At 27.0% G+C, this 19,600-nt stretch overlaps 1 protein-coding gene across 3 annotated transcripts; it reads right to left on the bottom strand.

The window, feature by feature from the left end:
- Positions 1–725: 725 nt before the first annotated feature.
- LOC122717187 (inner centromere protein) lies at positions 726–19,249 on the bottom strand. Of its 3 annotated transcripts, XM_043941013.1 has the most exons (13): positions 18,427–19,249; positions 18,233–18,314; positions 15,259–15,414; positions 14,675–15,188; positions 13,774–13,952; positions 12,720–12,808; positions 7,271–8,892; positions 4,963–5,158; positions 3,995–4,321; positions 3,600–3,735; positions 2,867–3,095; positions 2,599–2,711; positions 726–2,523 (listed from the first exon to the last, which is right to left on the bottom strand). In XM_043941013.1, the coding sequence occupies exons 4-13, from the start codon at positions 14,824–14,826 to the stop codon at positions 2,333–2,335; spliced, it is 3,234 nt and encodes a 1,077-aa protein (XP_043796948.1). In that variant the 5' UTR covers positions 14,827–15,188; positions 15,259–15,414; positions 18,233–18,314; positions 18,427–19,249; the 3' UTR covers positions 726–2,332. The 3 variants fall into 3 exon arrangements, with proteins under 3 accessions (XP_043796948.1, XP_043796947.1, XP_043796949.1); XM_043941012.1 differs by lacking the exon at positions 18,233–18,314; XM_043941014.1 differs by lacking the exon at positions 18,427–19,249 and having other exon boundaries at positions 14,675–14,933; positions 18,233–18,413.
- Between the last annotated feature and the right edge of the window lie 351 nt (positions 19,250–19,600).

The raw sequence follows: 19,600 nt of genomic DNA, 5'->3' as shown, positions 1-19,600 counted from the left end.
ACCCACCCCTACGTGGTCCCGACGGGACCAATCCCTACGTGGTCCTGACGGAACCCACCCCTACGTGATCCTGACGAAAACCACCCCTACGTTATCCTGACGAAAACCACCTCTACCTGACGTAATCCACCTCTACGTGGTCCCGACGTAACCCAAATAAATAAATAAAAAAAAAAGTAAAGAAAAAATATTGTTGAATATTTTTATAAATTAAATCTTATAAATTAGTAATGGAAAAAAACACCGTGATAAATTAATAAAAGGAAATAAAAAAAATTAGTAATCTTACCAATATTATAGCGAATATTACAGCGAACGTAAATCGCGGTGCGACGTCGCGTCGATTGTTATTGTATACGTATCGGTTAAACGTAATAAATTTTATCGATATAATAGAATATTCGAATATAATTAAATATCGTTAAATAAATAAAATATAAAAAAATAAGATAAAAAAATAATATAATTGTAAATACGTAAATCGATGAAAGGGATCATCAAGTATTCATCGAACACGAGGATTCGATAAAATAAGGAATCGATACGAGTCGAATCTAAAAAAAAGAAAAGATCGTGATAAATTGATAAAATAATAAAATAAAAATTAATATTGTTACGAATATTACGATGAACGGTTCAAAAAATAACAACAGTTGGAAAATAGAATACCGCTATTAGTTGAAATGATCGTAGACGCAGGATAATCGAATGTATAAATGAAAAAATTAATTGTATATATATTTATTTTTATAAGATTTTTGACGTGTAATTTGACATATTTGATATATTTTTAACGTTATAGTACTGTGCGGAACTCAGGAATTTGACGTTGGGACGGCACAAGGACAAGAGAGATTTCTCATTCGATTCGCTTATCCTCGCTTTTAATACTTTCGCTGATGTTTGAAGTATGTCTCTCTATCTTACTTGGCTCCTATTCTTTTTCCTTTACGCATCGAATTAATAGATGCGATTCTTCTTGATCCTTATTGCCAAAAAAAAAAAAAAATAATAACTTACTTATGCGATATATCCTTTGAAGTTAGAATAAAGGAATGGTTTTAGATCCTCGTTCCTTCTAGGCGGTAAACTCTTGAGCTCCGCACGATATATGCGCGTAATAAATATTAATTTTATTTCGCGATACGAATCGTTTCATGGTATAAAATCGCTATCTTAAGTGTCCGGCCACTTATGGACGGGATATTACGTGTATATCGTATTAAAATCTTAAAGATTTTTTCGATTATAATGGAAATAATTTTTACGATAAAATTACGATAAATAAATTATAAATTTGAATGTAAATTTCATTCAGTTTTTCTAATTCTTCTAATGTGATCTTTGCTTTCGATATATTAATTTTTTGTAGAAATTTATTTTTTAATACGTATAACCGTATTATTAATAATTTGACACAAACGTTATATATAATGGTATACATAAAGAATATGTAATTACATTTAATTAAAATTGTACATCTGAAATATTACACGAAGCGTTTAAGTGCATTATTATAAACTTTGTAAAGAAAAAAAAATCATGTCGCTTATTAGCTGCAACGATAACATAATTGAAAACGTTTGCCATTTTTTAATATTTTTTAATATTTTCGATATAAAATGAACTATTCTTTTTTGTCCGTATTTTTTACTGCTATTAGTAGGATTTCATCGGTTTCGAGATTTTCATAATTTTCAAGTTCGAGTTCTAATGGAATTTTTTACAAGAATTGAAATTCGTTTTACTCATTTTCTCATCTCGTTTCTAATAATTTTCATTTTATATCATTGTTGCGGTAAATAAACGACATGTATATATTTGTTTTTATGACATTTAAATTCTTCTATGATCCTCGAGGTAATATTTTCTATCGATAATTTATACGATAATGTCCTCGGGGTGATCGTCTTGATTTTCGTGGTATCTTTTCACTTTTTAAATCAAGCGTGATAAGTAAGTAACCTTAAACGCGATGAGATTCGTCTCGAGATCGAGTGGAGAATCTCGGTATACGAGTATACTTTGTACAGAGCGGAGATTCGACAACGAACTGAGAATAATATCGAGATTACTAATCGCGAAGCGTCCAAGTCTCATCGCATACTTTACGATCGATCGTCGATCTTTGGAGATTAACACGAAGGATACTTTCGAGTCTACGTCGCGATGCGAAATATGTTTGACGGGTCCGATTTCGACTGTGAAAAGTTCCGATCGCGTCTCTTCGAAGATAACTTACGTTACGAATAACTTAATTTATGTTAACGATTTTGTATAAATTTATACGATACGGTTTATAAATATATCGATTACGCTACATCGATACAAGTTAAAACCATTTTCGTTTTGTGTGTCGTTTAAGCGTTAATTCAATTTCATCCACGTCTTTATCGATGTCTTTCTTCGATATTTTTTTCAGCTTTTTCTCTTTTATCTTCTCTTTTTGTTTATTTTGTTTTCGTTTCTTCTTTTCGGTTATATCCTTATCGTTACACAACGATGATTCGTTCTTATTTTTGGCTGTTAAATAAATATATTCATTTAATAATCTTATTCGTAAAAAAAAAAAAGATTCGTAACGAGCATTTTATTTACCAACGAACAAATCCATATGATGGTGGATGCTCCAGTCTTCTTCCATTTCTCTACGACGATCCATTTCTAAACAATCGACGATTTCGTTGCGTCTTTCCACAATTTCTACCAATCTGTTGTGAATACAAGAATAATGATTTGATAAATATTAATACGGGATAAGAAATTATTTTTTATTTATGATCGATCGTTATGTTTAATATTATATTTTAATTACGATTAATCTACGTATATATTAATTAGAAAGAATAAGAAAGTTATAGGATACCTTTGTATCAATGCTTCTTCTCTTTGTTTATCAAAATCCGTTTTGGTCGAATCGTGTTGCATCATTAAACATCGAATTTGATATTCAACCTCCGCATGTTCTTCTTCTAATCTTTGTTGTCTTCGCAGCAACATTAATTCAGCTTGTCGTCTGAATAACTCGTTTTTCTCGTTTACCAAAGTAAATAACTCTAAAACCAATTCTTCTACGTCGGTTCCAAGAGAAATATCTGTAATGTTTATGTTATTAATGTATTAAACGTTGAATGTATTAAATATTAAAATGTAACGTTTGATAAATATTTTATTTAGATGGAAAATGTACGACCGCGATACAAAAAAAAATGAAATTTTTGAAAATGAATTTTTTTTTATTAACGAATTTTTTTAATTATTAACGAATTGGCGATCCGTTAAAAAAAAAATATTCGTTGGAAATCGTTTAGAACATCTTATACGAGCGAATGTATACTAACTTCAGCCAATAGGAAAACGAATTTGAATTTTCGTTATTTTCGCGTNAAAACGAATTTGAATTTTCGTTATTTTCGCGTACCAATTTTCGTTTTTATTCCGGTTTTTATTTCAGTCTGATGGATCGAATACAACACTCTGTATATTACAAATACATTCGTCTCTATAATAAAAATAATCGTATATATCAAATGGATAACCGCTAGTTTTTATTAAGGCAATGTAAATATATTAAGGTATGTATGTATTAGAATAATTACTATCGATTCTGGATCCGGATTCGCATTTACTTCTTATCAATTGTTCCAATCGTACACCTTGCTTTTCCAGTCCTTGCTGTTGCACTTCTATTTCATCCAACTCCAATTTAACATCCTTAAGAGACATTACCTTTATCTAAAATTCAAAATAAAATAAATTTAAATAAAAATTATTAATTTAATCGTTTAAACTTTCCTTTAAAATGTTACGAACAGTTACGAATATGAAAATATTAGATTAGAAAATACTGATAAAATTATTTGTAAAAGTTTTATAATTTATTCGAAAAAAAAAAAAGAAAAAAAAATGAAAAGAAAAACGCAAGTTATGGAGCTCGATATTTGTTATTTCAAAATTTTGTAAAAAAATTAATATAAAATAAATATAAACTTACCTTTCTTTTATGTGGTATTGGACATGGTGGAGCAGGTCCTTTTTTTCTTTTCCATTTTCCTTCCATACTTTTATCTAAATATGACATATAATGGAAATTTTCTTCGCATGACATATGCGTGAAACTCTGTCTATTTCTATTTGTCTCATCTTTATTAGTCTTTTGATCTTCCCACGCGCTCGATCGATTTATAGAAGATCCTTCAAAATTAGACGTTGCTAGAACTGTTGGTGATGATGATGATGATGCTGATGGTAGTGGTGGTGGTGGTGGTGGTGGAGCTGGCTTCGTCTTACGCATCTTAGGTGTTACGTGTACGCATGATTCCTAATAAAATAAAAATTATATCGATATATTACATTGGACATCACGGTAATAGTTCCGATAGTTGATGCATAATGATGCATAATCGATTCTCAATGTGGCCGTTGATCAATGATTTATCTCGTTCAAGTTTTATTATTACTTATTATTTCTTGAGAAATTCTCGAAACGTTTATGCTTCTCTATCGTTAACTATGCGATTCCTAAGATATGCGTCTACTATCAGGACGTTACTATATATATATATATTAATTTAAAAAAAAAAATAAACTTCATCGATACGTTTAAAAAGAAAAAAAAAAGAAAAAAAAAAGTAATGTTTTAAATAAGATTGGATAAAATAGAGTATATACTTTGGATTCGATTTATGTGACAATTCAATGATCGACAACGATCGAAATAATATGAATTGTACGTATAATATATCTGAAGAATGATAGAAAAACATAAAAGCGAGGAAATTGATGAATGCAATTGATAATATACACTGCTCGTTTCGATTTGTTGATGGTGAAACAAGATTTAAAGAAAAACGATTTAAAGAAGATTTAAAGAAGATTTAAAGAAGAACGATCATTTTTCACGTGTTTATCGAACAGTACAAAAATTATATGTGTATATATATATTTAAAATTGCACTCTACTTTGGACATGGAAGGTTGATCGGAAAGAGACGATTCCTTTTTCGTAGGTGGTAATGGAGCCGGTTTCTTTTTTCTATAAGTTCCTCCAATGCGTATATTTGATTCTGGACTTCTTATATTATTATTGGATGTTCGCGAATGATGGTGATTTTGGCTCGATTCTTGTCGTTCGGTTACATTTATCCCCTCATCGTGTCTATAACAAAAAAATAAGCGAAAAATAAGCAAAAAATAAACCATCATTATAAAGAAAAATATTTTTTATTACGAAAGCCCGTTGCATCTACGAACATTTGATCCAATCTTCGATCTTAGTTATAATCTATTATGCAAGACAGAAAAAAAATAATGTCAGATATATACCGTGATTCTCGGTATATTTTATTTAATATTTCCTTTTTAATAATTGAAAAAAAGATGAAACGACAAAACGACATTTACTTTTGTTAGATGTAAAACAGATGTAAGAAAAAAATTGAATATTCGATTTTAATTATCCGTAGTAAAATATCCATTTATCGGGTAATCATATAAACGTTATATGTTTATGTTGGATAAAAAAATAAAAAAAGAAAAAAACATTAAAATACTGTACAAAGAATTACAGAATTCGATACTGTACTTACCCCGCAATTCTTAAAATTCTTAAAATCCTGATAAAGGAATAAAAATGCCGATTAACAAATATCGTAAACCGTTCGGGATGTGTCCAGAAAAGATAGGATCGAGTCCCGAAAGTATTTCGTATAATTCGAGATTATCGGGATTCTTGAAAATTATCGGGATCTCGAAGAATTGAATAACAATTTTGGGATTACTTTAGTTCGCAAAATTAAAAGAACGAAAGTCCCGAAATTCTCGAAAATCCCGACAATTTTGAATCACGAGATATTCCTTTCGAAGGAACCCGACATTTCGACATTTTCTGCCATTGTCTTCTCTAATTTTTATACTCGAAATTTTTAAACTCTCGAAAAAAACGAACGTGTTCTTTTCTGATTGATCGATTCCGATCGACTCGCATTGTCGAAAAGTCAATTTGTCAGTTCGATATTTATTTATAATTTTATAACGAAATATTTACGTATAATATTCTTTTTTTATTCTCATAAACAGATTATATTTTCCTATAAATTTTCCCCCAAAAAAGTAGCAAATTTTCTATTTATATATTTTACGATTTATATATTTATTATAATATGTAATAGTTTAATTCAGTTTAAAAATGATACGTAGTTTTTAATCAATTAAATTGATCTAATTTACGATTTTAATTTACGTTTATGTTTTCACGATGACGAAAAAAGAAAATGATACAACGAAATAAGAACAACAATAAAGAATGAGAAAGAATAGTAATGCTTCTGTAATGGAAGATCGGAGAATCATTCTCGGGGAAAAGCGATACTACTCTGTATATACATAAGATACATATACGTACATAATATATAATATATTACAAAGTGTTTGGAAATAGATGGGAAGAGAAACTTTTTCAAAGATTATTTTAATACGTTGAAATATTTAAAAATAGACAAAGAGTAAGGATATAAAAATGCATCTAAGGCTTCGTTTTGGCGCGAGTATATGCAATACATTTTCTAAATTTAAATATCTTTTAAAACTTGATAATTCTTTATATCGTTTTAATGTATTGTCAAAGATTATCATTGATCTCTATCTTAACGATTTGATAAGCATGAGCGATATTTGTATATTGAAGGTACGAATTGAATTATTACGTAGCAATTGAAATGGACGAATTTTTAAAAGTTGAAGATGATCGTCGTATCCGTATTATCGATTGTTGGGTTGTAGTGTTGAACGATTTTGTATTCCATTTTGTATCGGTTTAGAGAATAAAAACGAATTTCGAAATGTTAGAAAAGATAGATTTCATTGTGAAAAAAAAAAGAAAGAAAGAAATTTGTAAGATATTCTTGTAATCGCTATATAAGATAATAAATAAAAAAATATCTTGACAGAGTTTGCGCGAGAAATTTTTTTTCGGCGTAAGATTAATGAAAAGGAAAATGGAATGAAAATACGAAATGAATGACGATACTTTGTTTACGTTGAATAGCTTGTTAGAAAAGCTATATTTAATATAACGAAGACGCTCTCGAGAAATGATGGGAATAGCGATAATCAATTTGCAAAGCAAAATTCTTTAGCCAAGATATAAAGCATCACGGATACATGGAAATTTTACGCCTTTCATTTTTTAAATTTAGAGCATTATATGGGTATTTAAGCACCATCGATTAAAAATATATTACTTTAAAAAATGTTTCATCGTTATACGTACTTAATTGTGCGTGGTTTAGGTGTAGGCATCATTTCACATGTTTTTTCTTTAGATTCCAAATCGCTATTATGATCATCTTCGTCGCTCCAAAATGGATTTAAATTAATTTGTGGTGCGGCTAAACGTCTTTTTGTTGGTCTTTCTTTGGAAAATTGTCGGTTAACTGTATTACCGTTAAAATTAGATCTGATCGCTGGTCTCGGCGGAATAATTTCTTTTCTTTTTATTTCTTCTTCATTTTCGAATGGATTTGTCAAAATTTTGCTACTTTCTGTAGTATTCACAATTGTCACATATTTGTCAGAAATTTTTCCTTCTTCTTCTTCTTCTTCTTCTTCCACTTCTTCTTCTTCTTCTTCTTCTTCTTCTTCTTCTTCTTCTTCTTTTTCTTCTTCTTCTTCTTCGTCACTCTTAAAGGGATTCAAATCTTCAGGATAATCTTCGTTTAAATTAGAATTTGTCGCAACCGTTGTACATGTTTCAAATTCCCTATTTGTTGTATCCGAAACAATTGATAAATTTTCATTAATTTCGGTCGCATGTGCTAACGATTGTTCGAAAGTATCCATTTGCGTGGAATCGTCTGTTTCAATGCTTACAACGTTATCTTTTAAAGCAGCATTTTGATCGATGATGGTCTCAGTCGCATCTGGATTTATCATCGAAATTTTTTCACTTTTCCCTATTACGTCGTATTCCTCCATTTGTATCTTCCTATTTAGCGTTTCGATATCTCGATCTTCGTTATTGTACACTTTAATTTCATCTTGTCTCGTCTTGTCAAAAATCCTGATTGTTTTTTCAATTATAGAAGAGGTGTTCTTATCGCGTTGAATACGTTCAACGGATTGATCGTTAGATTCACACGGTGATTTATCCGTAATTGAATCGAATTGAAACGAATTGGCAGATTTTTGTTCGTCTCGTTCGTTGGTACTTGATTCGACGTAGTAATCGTCGTAGTCGTTCGTCTTTGTTATATTTTCCTTGTCAACGGATTCTAATTTCAAAGAAGTCAAAGCCGATTCTAGTTTCGAGGAATCGAGTTCGTTATTTCCATCATTTTCGCTTTCGGATTTACGGTTAACCGAAGATGTGAAATTTGTGCTACGATCGAAATTGCTTTGATTTTCATTCGTTTTCATATTCGTGTTATTGGCGAGAAATTTTTGTTCACCCTCTTCGAACAATAATTGATTCGATATGAAATTAAAACGTAATCGAGAAGTTTGTGCCAGTAAATCAGGGACGATACGATCTCGATGATCCAATTTGTTAACGGGATCGAGACTAAATATTCTTTTATCTATATGCTTTTCATCGCTAAGAAATTGTTGATAATTCGAATCAATCTTGTTTTTTTCAACTCTATTAAATTGCGAGGATTCGTCGCAATTTCGCGTTATGGCTACCGGAATTTCTTCATCCGGACATGTTTCGCAGCAATATTGTCCTTCTTCGGTTTCGTAATAATTACCAATAGTCAATTGATTGTTACATCGAGCGCAACGAAAGCAGGTACGATGATAAGCGACACGAGCGAGTACCAATTTTTCCGCTAAGAAAATAGGAAGTCCGCATACAACGCAGCGATCTTTCCGCATACCCAGATACGACGCCTCCTGCAGAATTTGAAACAATTTTAGTATATTCTATGTATATTATTATTATATATTTTGATAACATAGAAATAGAATGATGAATGTGTTAATATGTTTAATAATATCGCTCGTAATTTTATTAGTAATATCGTTTTTTAAAAATATAGTTTCAATCTCTCACTGTATTTTGCTCGGATAAAAACAACGATAGAAAACGATATAAAAAAAACGAATTTAAAGATTTAATATCGTGATACGTCACATTCGCTATGTGCTTTTGGCTCAAGGTTAAAAAATTTACCGCTTATTTTGATCGAATTATTTCGATTGAATTTTTACGCGAAAAAGGAGAAAATATTTTGTTTTTCAAATAAGAAGAACAAAAAAAAATTTGTTTAAAAATAGAGAATATATTATGGATGAAGAATGAACACGAGTATTATTATTTTTATCGAAACTTGGTTTTTAAATAAAATATTATATCTTATGATGGAATGACTCGATTACGTAAAATCCGATACATCGAATGGGACTGATTGTTAAAATTTCCTAACTTTTGTATATTGTAGCTGGTAGAAATAATAGAACAAAGAACGAATAACAAAGATAATAGGGCAAAGAGGGATACGTTTCGTCTCGGGATTGGCAGCCAAACTCATCTCTGGAGTTACACGACTGACAACCCCTGCCCTAGACGTTGGGTGGTTTTTCAATTGTTTTCAATAAAGAAACGGAGATTACTTGTTGAAGAGGAACAAAATGTCTAACGATGACGAATAAAAATAGCGTGAAACGTGCACCCACAGGAATCGCGAAGATCTTTGGCAAAGTCTCACTACGCAGTTTTCGTAGTTCGAATATCATAATCGACTCGTTAAAAATGTAACTGGATTCTTCTCTTTTATTCCTAATCTCGTTCAATGTAGCGGATTATGCGACAAATGAAGAGCAATCGAAGATGAAATGTACGTACAAATGACTGTCTGGGGATTGCCAGTCAGACTCATCAGTAGGGCTACGACTGACAATCCTTGCCCTAGACGTTGGATGGTGAAAATTTGTTTGTTTTGGTGAAAATGGAGATAAAGATGATCACTTGTGAAAGAGACGATGAAACGTCTGGCTTCGATCACACGCATCGACGTATCCTTTTACGCATGGTGGAATTCGATATGCAATACGGATAATGGATATTAATGAAAAATAAGGTACATTATTAAAGTTATTGATCGATTTTTTGCTATTTTTTGCTATATAACATGGTTGATTACATACGAAATAATGATAAATATAAATTGTAAATGTAATAATGATAAATAAATTGACAAACATAATAAATATATAAAGTATCGATGTTTTTTTTGGAAAAAAATAACAAGAATTATGGAAGATTTATAGAAAAAATTGAATCGGAAGCTTCGTTTATTTTTTTACTTATATATAAAACGTTAAAAATTAAATAAAATATATGTTTCTAGATTCAAAATCTAAATCCTAATTTTGTCCGCATAAGTTACGATAAAAAATGATCTTAGAATCAAAGGTAGAAATCACGATAAATTTTTATCTTGACAAGTTGTAGCGAAGAACACTACACAATATTCGAAATGCGATATGCGATATATTTTAAAAGGAGGTCTGTTATAGAAACTTCAATTTTATGTCTGATCATTGAAATTTGTATCAAGATTCAAGCAATAAAAATTCCATGTATGGAAAATTAATAATATCGTTTCCTCTCAATAGTCCATGAATTTATCTTGGTAAATAATCGATAAATATATATCGAATCGTTATCCTTCGCTTGTGAATAGTGAAGAAGTTGTAACGATTCGCATTTGCCATCAATTTTTCTTTTCTATTTTTCAACAATTAATCAATATTTATATATTGTATATTACAAAATACACGAACGAATTTATCAACATATGATACGAAAATAAACATAAGTTAAAAGAAAAATATTCATTGTAAGAGTCAAAAATCGAAAAGAACGAGGAAATATCTCGAGATCGAGAAAAGTGTTCGTCGATCTTATTTATTTAAAGTAATATTCCAATGCTGTCGTTAAATATCTTGCAGTAATCGTATATTTTCCATAGGAATTATATTAAAAAAAATAATAATAATAATCACAGCGATATGTGCATGCATAAAGTAATGAGTGAAAGAACAAAGAAAAATTATATGGAAAAAGCTATGCAAAAATAAATAAAATTTATACTTGAATAATTAACATATACATATTGAAATGATATATAATGATATAAATAAATTACAATCTAAAAAATAATTTTAAATAATCATCGAGTTGAACGTTTCTTCGAAAATTATTGTTCTCTAGTCCTTTAAAAAAAATTTTCATAAAATTAGTTAAGATGATGGTGAAAAGTTTCCTTTATTTAGAAATAAATTTCCGTAATGTAATTTCGCGTATTCTGTATAAAACTCGAAATTGAAAAAATATTATTGAGAAAATAGATACGTTGTTCATCATATTATATATTTAGAAAAACTTAGTTTACGTATATTCTGTAAATATATATTTTTCCAAATTTTCAGCGGTAATTCATAATTTAGTAATTATTCGTAACGTAAAAGAGAAATATTAATTTTATATTTTATATTTCGTAAGATATGTATTTGCGAATAAAAAAACACATTATGAACTGGAAATATCTTTCATCGCGCGAAAGCTCTTTCTCGTTTTCGTTCTCGCTCGCTCGCTCGCTCTCTTTCTCTCTCTTTCTCTTTCTCTCTCTCTCTCTCTCTCTCTCTCTCTCTCTCTCTCTCTCTCGGGATAATTTAAAAAATTTACTTTTCGTTACATTTTCTCATAATAGAACAAATAAAACATCGCATCGATATGATAAAGTCAAATTCGAATACTTCGAATTTAAAATTTGTGTATTGTTTGGTTAATTTAAAAAAAAATAAATGATGAAATGACATAAATAAATATAAAGTGGTATAATTCAGTTCTACGGAAATACAATTTTACCATTACATATTATTAACATTACTGAATGAACTATATAATATACTCTTCCGGTTTCACTAATAATATTCGTTTTGATAGTATAATACAACAGTTATAGATATTTTAAAAATAAATTAAATAAATGCAAATTACTTTTCTATATATTCATACAACATTTGTTACTATTATTAAAATTTATCTTTTCATTTTAGGAAAATACGAATAAATTGTACATGGAATGGAAAACTTACTACTGTCGCAAAATTGTATTCATTACTTTTTGCTATTGAACAAAAAGAAGTGGAGGATCAAATATGTAGAGAATTTGAAAATATATGTAAATACTATTTTAAAAATATGAATTAAAATTAGTTTGAATATATATAAATATATCAAATGATATCAAATAATATAAAAAAATATCAAATTTTTTATTAAAGTAACAATATAGGTAAGCGAATAAAATAAAACTTAACTTAAAAATAATAAATGATAAATTAGCGATAAATTTTAACGATTATTACATGTAACGTACAAACATATTTTACAAAAGAAATATAAAAAAAAGAGAGCAAAAGAATAGACTTTTCGGATGAATAAGATTTTTTCTTCTTTTTGTAAATTTAATTTTTTTTCGAAAAAGAATGTTTATATCGATAAAATATTATTTTCATTTACGTATAATGTGATAAATGCCCTATATTTGCATAGTCGTTATTGTTAAAAAATATAAATTATATTATTCCAAGTGTAACATAAAGATTCAAGGATTCATAAACTTATAATTCAACTTTTAAACTAATTGGAATCAATGAACTTGGGAAAGATCCAAAATTTTCTACGTTTCGTACAACAAAGGCTTCTGTACCTTTTCTTTTGGAGATTCAGGCACTTGCGTGATTCTTTCCTCTGTGGTTTCAGTCGTTCTACTCACTGGATGTCGTGTTGGTGATGAACCTATAAGAATAAAAAAAAATAATATACATCTCGTACAAATATATATATATATATATATGACAATATATGCATGATATACGCGATTTAAATGTAATGAATCGATAGATATCGATATAAGTAATGAAAATTTAAATTTCGATTGGTATTGTGAGTATTGAAAATAATAAAGATAAATATCCGTTATCACGAGTATAGGAGAAAAAGGTTAAACGGTTAAACATTTACGAAAGCGGCGTGCGGTTTCATTTGCACGCATAAGAATAATAAAAATTGAACGAGAGAAAAATATTGATTCGATCGATTCGGTTGATTCGGTTGTGTTATCGATCTACGCAATAATTCTGTTCAATTACATACTTTTTCTGCAACTCGTTCATGAGTTTTCTTTTTCATACAAATTGGATCGAAAAAAATGTTGAAAATTTTCTTTTTCAACTTTGCCGATACTTTTCCTTCGTATATCTACCATTCGATATAATGAATCGTATGTATCATTCGAAATGATACCAGTATGTCGCAGTGTGTTGCTTTTATCGAGATGCTGTGCTAGGCAAATGATATCGGAATGCCAAGCATGCATGACTAACGATAGTTACTTGTTTATTATTTAAAAAATTAAAAAAGTTTATTTATTTAAAAAATAAGATCCAATCGATTTTATTTTTCCAAATAATATTTCGTATTTTTTTTTTTTCGTTACTTAAAATTGTTACTTTCTCCGCTCCTCCCGCAAAAATTCTTAAAAGTATCAAATATTACGTAAAAATTCAAATATTACTATAATTATTATAACACGCTATAGAAGAATCAAAAAATTCCAGATTGTAATGTTATATGTTATTATTTATCGATAATAATTATCATTTATTTGTATACTCATCGTTATCAAATTTAATAGATTTTAAATTCTTTCTCGAAAATTAGATACAGTAATAACAAATTATTCTTATTTCTGTGAGACTTACCGCTAAAAGTCTGATAAAATTGCGAAAGATAAGTAAGAATTGATAATCGGTCAGGTACAGCACAGGAAGCCATGTCTTCTGCGTCTAAAAGTGCTGGGATTCCAAGATGTTGTTCCGCGACTCTAAAAGCCAATTCATTGTTCCCATACACGTCATTCTTGTCTAAATTGTCAAAGTCACTGCAATCGATATTAAAAGTAGATTATTTTTATCGGTTATTTCAACATGTATATCTATATCTCGAACAAAATCATTTCAAAACATTGCACGAATGCATTGAACGAACAAATGAATTTCGAAAATTGCAAAAATTAATGAAATTTTTAAAAATGGAACAAAATATTTAATTGAGAATAATAGTAATTTATTTCAAAGAATAAAAATTGCGTGATTTGTTTATATCCTGTATATAAGTATAATAGAGTATATATAAGTAAATAAAGAAATCAAATTTGTTTTTAAATTTAATAAATTGTTTGTCATACATAAATCTATCTTCCAAGCTTAAGCTTCGAATAAAAAAAAATTCAAATTTAACTAAAATTAAACGTTTATTACGTTGAACGTATTTCAAATCTGAAATTTTACAAATACCACATAAAATATCGAAACTATTTTTGCGTATATCAAATGACGGTTATGTATATAAATAAAGAAATTTAAAATATTGATTTCAATGTCGTATATATCAGGATCTTTAAAATTGATCAAGTGTAATATTTTTATAAATAATTAACTCTTTTACGCAATAATGTGTAAATACTTTTGACATTTTATTATAATATCGATGAAATTACGAATAGTTCGAATAAAAATTACAAGATTATTTGGAAAATATTAAGAAATTGACCATTTCTATTATCTAATATCTACGACCATTATTGACTACTATTTTACTTACATGAGATCAGGCCGAAAATGGTGAATCATCGCACAAAATGCGAGGCCATCCTTCCAAGAAGTTGTCATATTTTGTACATTTACATCAGGATAACCTTCGGTTATTCGACGGCACCAGAGTTCTAATGCTTTTGTGCCTCGTTTTTCACTCATTTTATATATTTTTGATTTATTTATCGTCAAAATCTTCTAAATCTTGTTTCGTAAATTTATATAAACAATGGAAAAATAATTTGTCTTTCGAGTCTCACAAAGCGACTCTGCAATGAAATATAAACAAAAGTATATAGGTTTCATGCGGTGTGAGGTCACACTTTCGAAACTCAAACTGTGCGTTGTCTTATCTTAAAGAACGTGAGAAAAAAGTAATTCAACGATTAAGTAATTCTACCGCGATCTGGGATATTATAAAATAAAAATTGAAGATTATAAAATTATATTTCAGTTTTTCAATTACAAATGTTTAAAAGATTTTGTGTATAAAGATACGTATACGATACATGCGCATGTAAACACTGAAAATATTTATAGAAAATTTATACATGTACAAATTTATATACATGCTTAATTTATATCAATATTTACCCTGCATACTTGTTCCTTGGAATCGTTCCGGACCACCGTTCAGTATTGCTGCGCCACATGATTCGAGACCAGAATTCATTTGAGACCATGAGGCAATCTCGATATCATTTTCCTTATTTAATTGTGTATACAACTTTTGAGAGTCATTTCAATATCCTGTTATACAACAAAAAATAAATAAATAAATTGTAATTGATATGTAACATTTTATTCTATGTAGTAAAGAGAAATAAAAGATACTATGTAAAAAAAAGAAATGGAAAAAAATATTTTGAAAAAATAATTAAAAAATTATTAAATTCTCGTAAAAATAATTAAATTTTTCATAGATTCCTTAATTCATGGAAATATATATATATATATTCCCATATATATATTCATATATTCGAAATAACAATCTGAACAATCAGAATATCAACTATCAGAAATATCATCGAAGTGACAAAACTAAGATGTAATTACACTTTATGATTAATTAATAATTGAAATTCAATCAAATTATAAAATCAAAAAATAAACAGCAAGTAATTATTGCAATTTAATCAAATGGTATTTTTTCAATAATTTTTGCTTTAACAAATATAAGAATAAATTTTGAGAAATATATTTTGCAAAAAAAAAAAAATTCTTTTAAAGTTACATATTTTTATTTTAAATTTTATATACGTATAAATTTTGAATAATATTTGTATAATTATCTTATATGAATGTAAACTTGATAATAATCATTCGCAACATAAATCAAGATAATATCGTAAAAATCGTGAAGAATGAAGAAAAGTGCAGAATTTGTTCTAAATATTTCGTTTTTTTTTTCTTTTTTTTTTCTCCCATGTGTTTTTCTATGAGATCAACTACTACTAATCTATTAATCTATTTAATCCAGTCATTTTTTGATCAAATTATTATTTGTGATGACATATAGATTCTTTACGATGAATAAAATAGATTTGCTCGATAATTGGATAGAGATAAGATTTAATGTACTCATAATTCGAAGATATCGCTTTATTCATGGAAAATTTTAATAACAATTTGGTGGAATACGACTGAAATTATTCGCTCTTTATTTTTACGGTTAAGGAGAGATCGATAAAAGTGAGAAATATCGTCAAAGCGATATTAATAAAAAATTTTACAATTAATATATTTTTCATAATATCTGATAAATATTAATGATGCTTCTTTATCTTTTGGATAGGATTAGCTTATGTGAAAAAACATATAAAATTGTATTTAAAAAAAATGCACTTATATTTCTTAAACCGAAGCTAAATCATCGCGTATATGTTAGTTTCAATTATTCAATTTGATTGATGTTTGTTTCTCGTATCAATTTCGTATCGAACGATACAAAAAAAAATATATTATGTATGATATATACATACATATAACATGTATTCTTACATATATTCATACATATAACACATCATTATTTCAAATGTATATATATTATCTAATAGTTTACTTTTGGTCAAACATGAAAGTCATTTGAACGGATATACGCCCCTCTCCCACGTTAGGTCAAGTCCGAGTTACCCTTATATTCCCTTTCACTATTGCATTGTGAATTTATAAGCATACTTCATGACATATTTACCAAAGCCATAGCAACCAACATTATTGAATTATAACTAATATATAAACAACAATTAATCTAAAATGTAAAATATAAAAGCTTTATATATAAAAAAAATAACAATAACATTAAAATATAGAGCAAAAAAGAACCTATGTTTGTTTTTTTTTGTCTCTAATCAATCTAATCAATCTCTCTTTATATTTTCCAAATATGTATATAAACATGTATCATTTTAATATTATATAACGATGAAAAATTTTATTCCATTATTATTATTATTATTATTATCCATTATATTATTATTATTTAGTTAAATTATAATATTATACGTATTAAATTATAATAAATAAAATATTGTGTAAATTATAAATATTTCATACATATATTTTATACATTTCATATATATTATTCTCACATATTTTATAATTTGAACACGTTATACTTATATATATATATAGTTTAGTTAATCATAATCTATAAAAATACAACATACTTTAATAGAAATAATTGAAAAAAAAAATTGAAATTGAACGAATAAATTGATTAGTGATTTTACCAATTTACTATCATAATCAAATTAAATTTCAAAAAGATTATAATTATACTTTCCAATTATAAAAAATAAGATGTAAAAAATATATGTTTAATGAATTAATATTATTCATGAATTATATATTTAGGCTTAACTTATTTTATTGTTTTATTCAACTTTTAATTCTTTTTCTTAAATATATTAGAAAAAATAATTTGATAAATCATTATACCATTTTTGATACGTTTTATTCAAAAGTAATATATAACAAAATTTTAATATTGTTTAATTGTTGATACTTGGAAAAGATATAGTTGATTAATCGATAAGATATAATAAATTTATAAGATTTTATAAATATTTTAAGAATATTCTACATTGGTACGAATAACAAGAATAACAAGAATATTTATAAAATATCATAAATAAATGACACAATAATAAATAATTTAATAATAGGAAGTTGAATAATTTCAAAAAATTTTAAATTTTAAATTAATTAAAAAATAGAAAAGAAATATTAATAATGTGTAACTATAGTTTCCTTTCAAAAAATTCATAACAAGTTAATGCTTAAATAAATGTTACAAATATATTCTATATCATATACATATATAAATACAGTAATCATAAAAATTTAAATATATTTAAATTTACATATATATTTTATAAACAATTTTTAAATTATTTCTAAATGCATATATGTGTGTGTATGTGTGTATATATATATATATACACACACACACAATATACATATCATATATATACATATATATATACATGTATTAAACGCAAAGTAAAATAATTTTTAAAACTTCGCAAAAGCGAAATTAATATCATTGTATAATTAATATACATACCTATATTGTTAAACATAATTTCTTTTTAATGCTTTTTTAAAATACTACACAACATACGTGATAGCACGTGTACAATAACATACTATAACAAGTTTTCTTTCAAATATAACAAAAATTTTTTTCTTTTTTTTTTTATTCACTTCATTTGTTCTTTTCTATAAATTATTTATCCATACGGAGATCCGTTAACTTACGTCATTCGCATGACCTGTTTCTGCTTCCACCAACAGTTTCGATCCTTCTGTTTGCCACTAAAGTTATAGTTTAAATTCCTCGATAAAACTTAATGACATTATATTTTCCCAACATATTTTATTTCTTACATTCACATAATAAACATACTATAATTTATTATAACTATTTATTGTTTAACAATTTTGTGTACAGTTTGATACATTGAATAATGCATATATCTAGTGATTTTTCTAACCTTAATATCGTATGTAAGTATAACAAATACACACAAAGGAAACACGAAAATCAAAAAAATTTTTATATTATATTTTATATTATATAAATTTATCAAAATAAAAATAAATAATTGTAATATTTTGATAATTTTGTTTATATATTTATATTATATTTATATATATATATATATATAAATATATATATATTCACTTTCACACGAAAAAGGATTGAATGATACTGATCAAGTCAAGACCGGTCAAAGACATTTCGATAGATCACTAACACCATACGTGCAATCCAATGACTGAAACGCCACGAGTATCATACGCTTAATTTTATGCCACCACCCTTCTTTCTCTCTTTCTTATCCTTTCGTCCTTCTTATCCTATCTTGCTCGTACATTACACGCCCCACCTTTATTTTATTTTCCTTTCTTTTTGATTTTGTAGCAATACATTTTTCATTTTACATTTTTTCTCATCGTTTAATCAAAAAAAAATGTTTATATCGTTTCGCATGGATAAGTAATATAATACTATGATTAGTTTTAAATTTATCTTTTAGGTTAGATATGTATATATATATATATATATTTGGTTATGTATAATCAAATGTTGATGTTTTGAATTGTTAAATATATCTCTACATATTCAGTACTTTAAATTGAATTATTAAAATTATTATTATTATTATTTTATATAAAATTTTCATCGTATATTTCAATTCATTACAATTTTTCTACAAAATTATAAATAAAAGTTTTTCTTTATTGATCATGTATGTTAAATATAGATGAAAATATTACTTTGCAAATTGTATTTTATAAATTTTTAAAAATGCTATTACATTGTTTTATTTATATTGTATTATATCATTATAACATAATTATAGTAATAACAGGATATATCTTATTTCAAAATCATTAGTATGTATGTTTTTTTGTATAATTATATAAT

This window comes from Apis laboriosa, unplaced genomic scaffold (assembly GCF_014066325.1).
Source record: "Apis laboriosa isolate Shangri-la unplaced genomic scaffold, ASM1406632v1 scaffold4_cov146, whole genome shotgun sequence".
NCBI lineage: Eukaryota > Metazoa > Arthropoda > Insecta > Hymenoptera > Apidae > Apis > Apis laboriosa.
The sequence above is the reverse complement of the archived record's forward strand: the minus strand, read 5'-3'. Positions and strand labels throughout refer to the sequence as shown.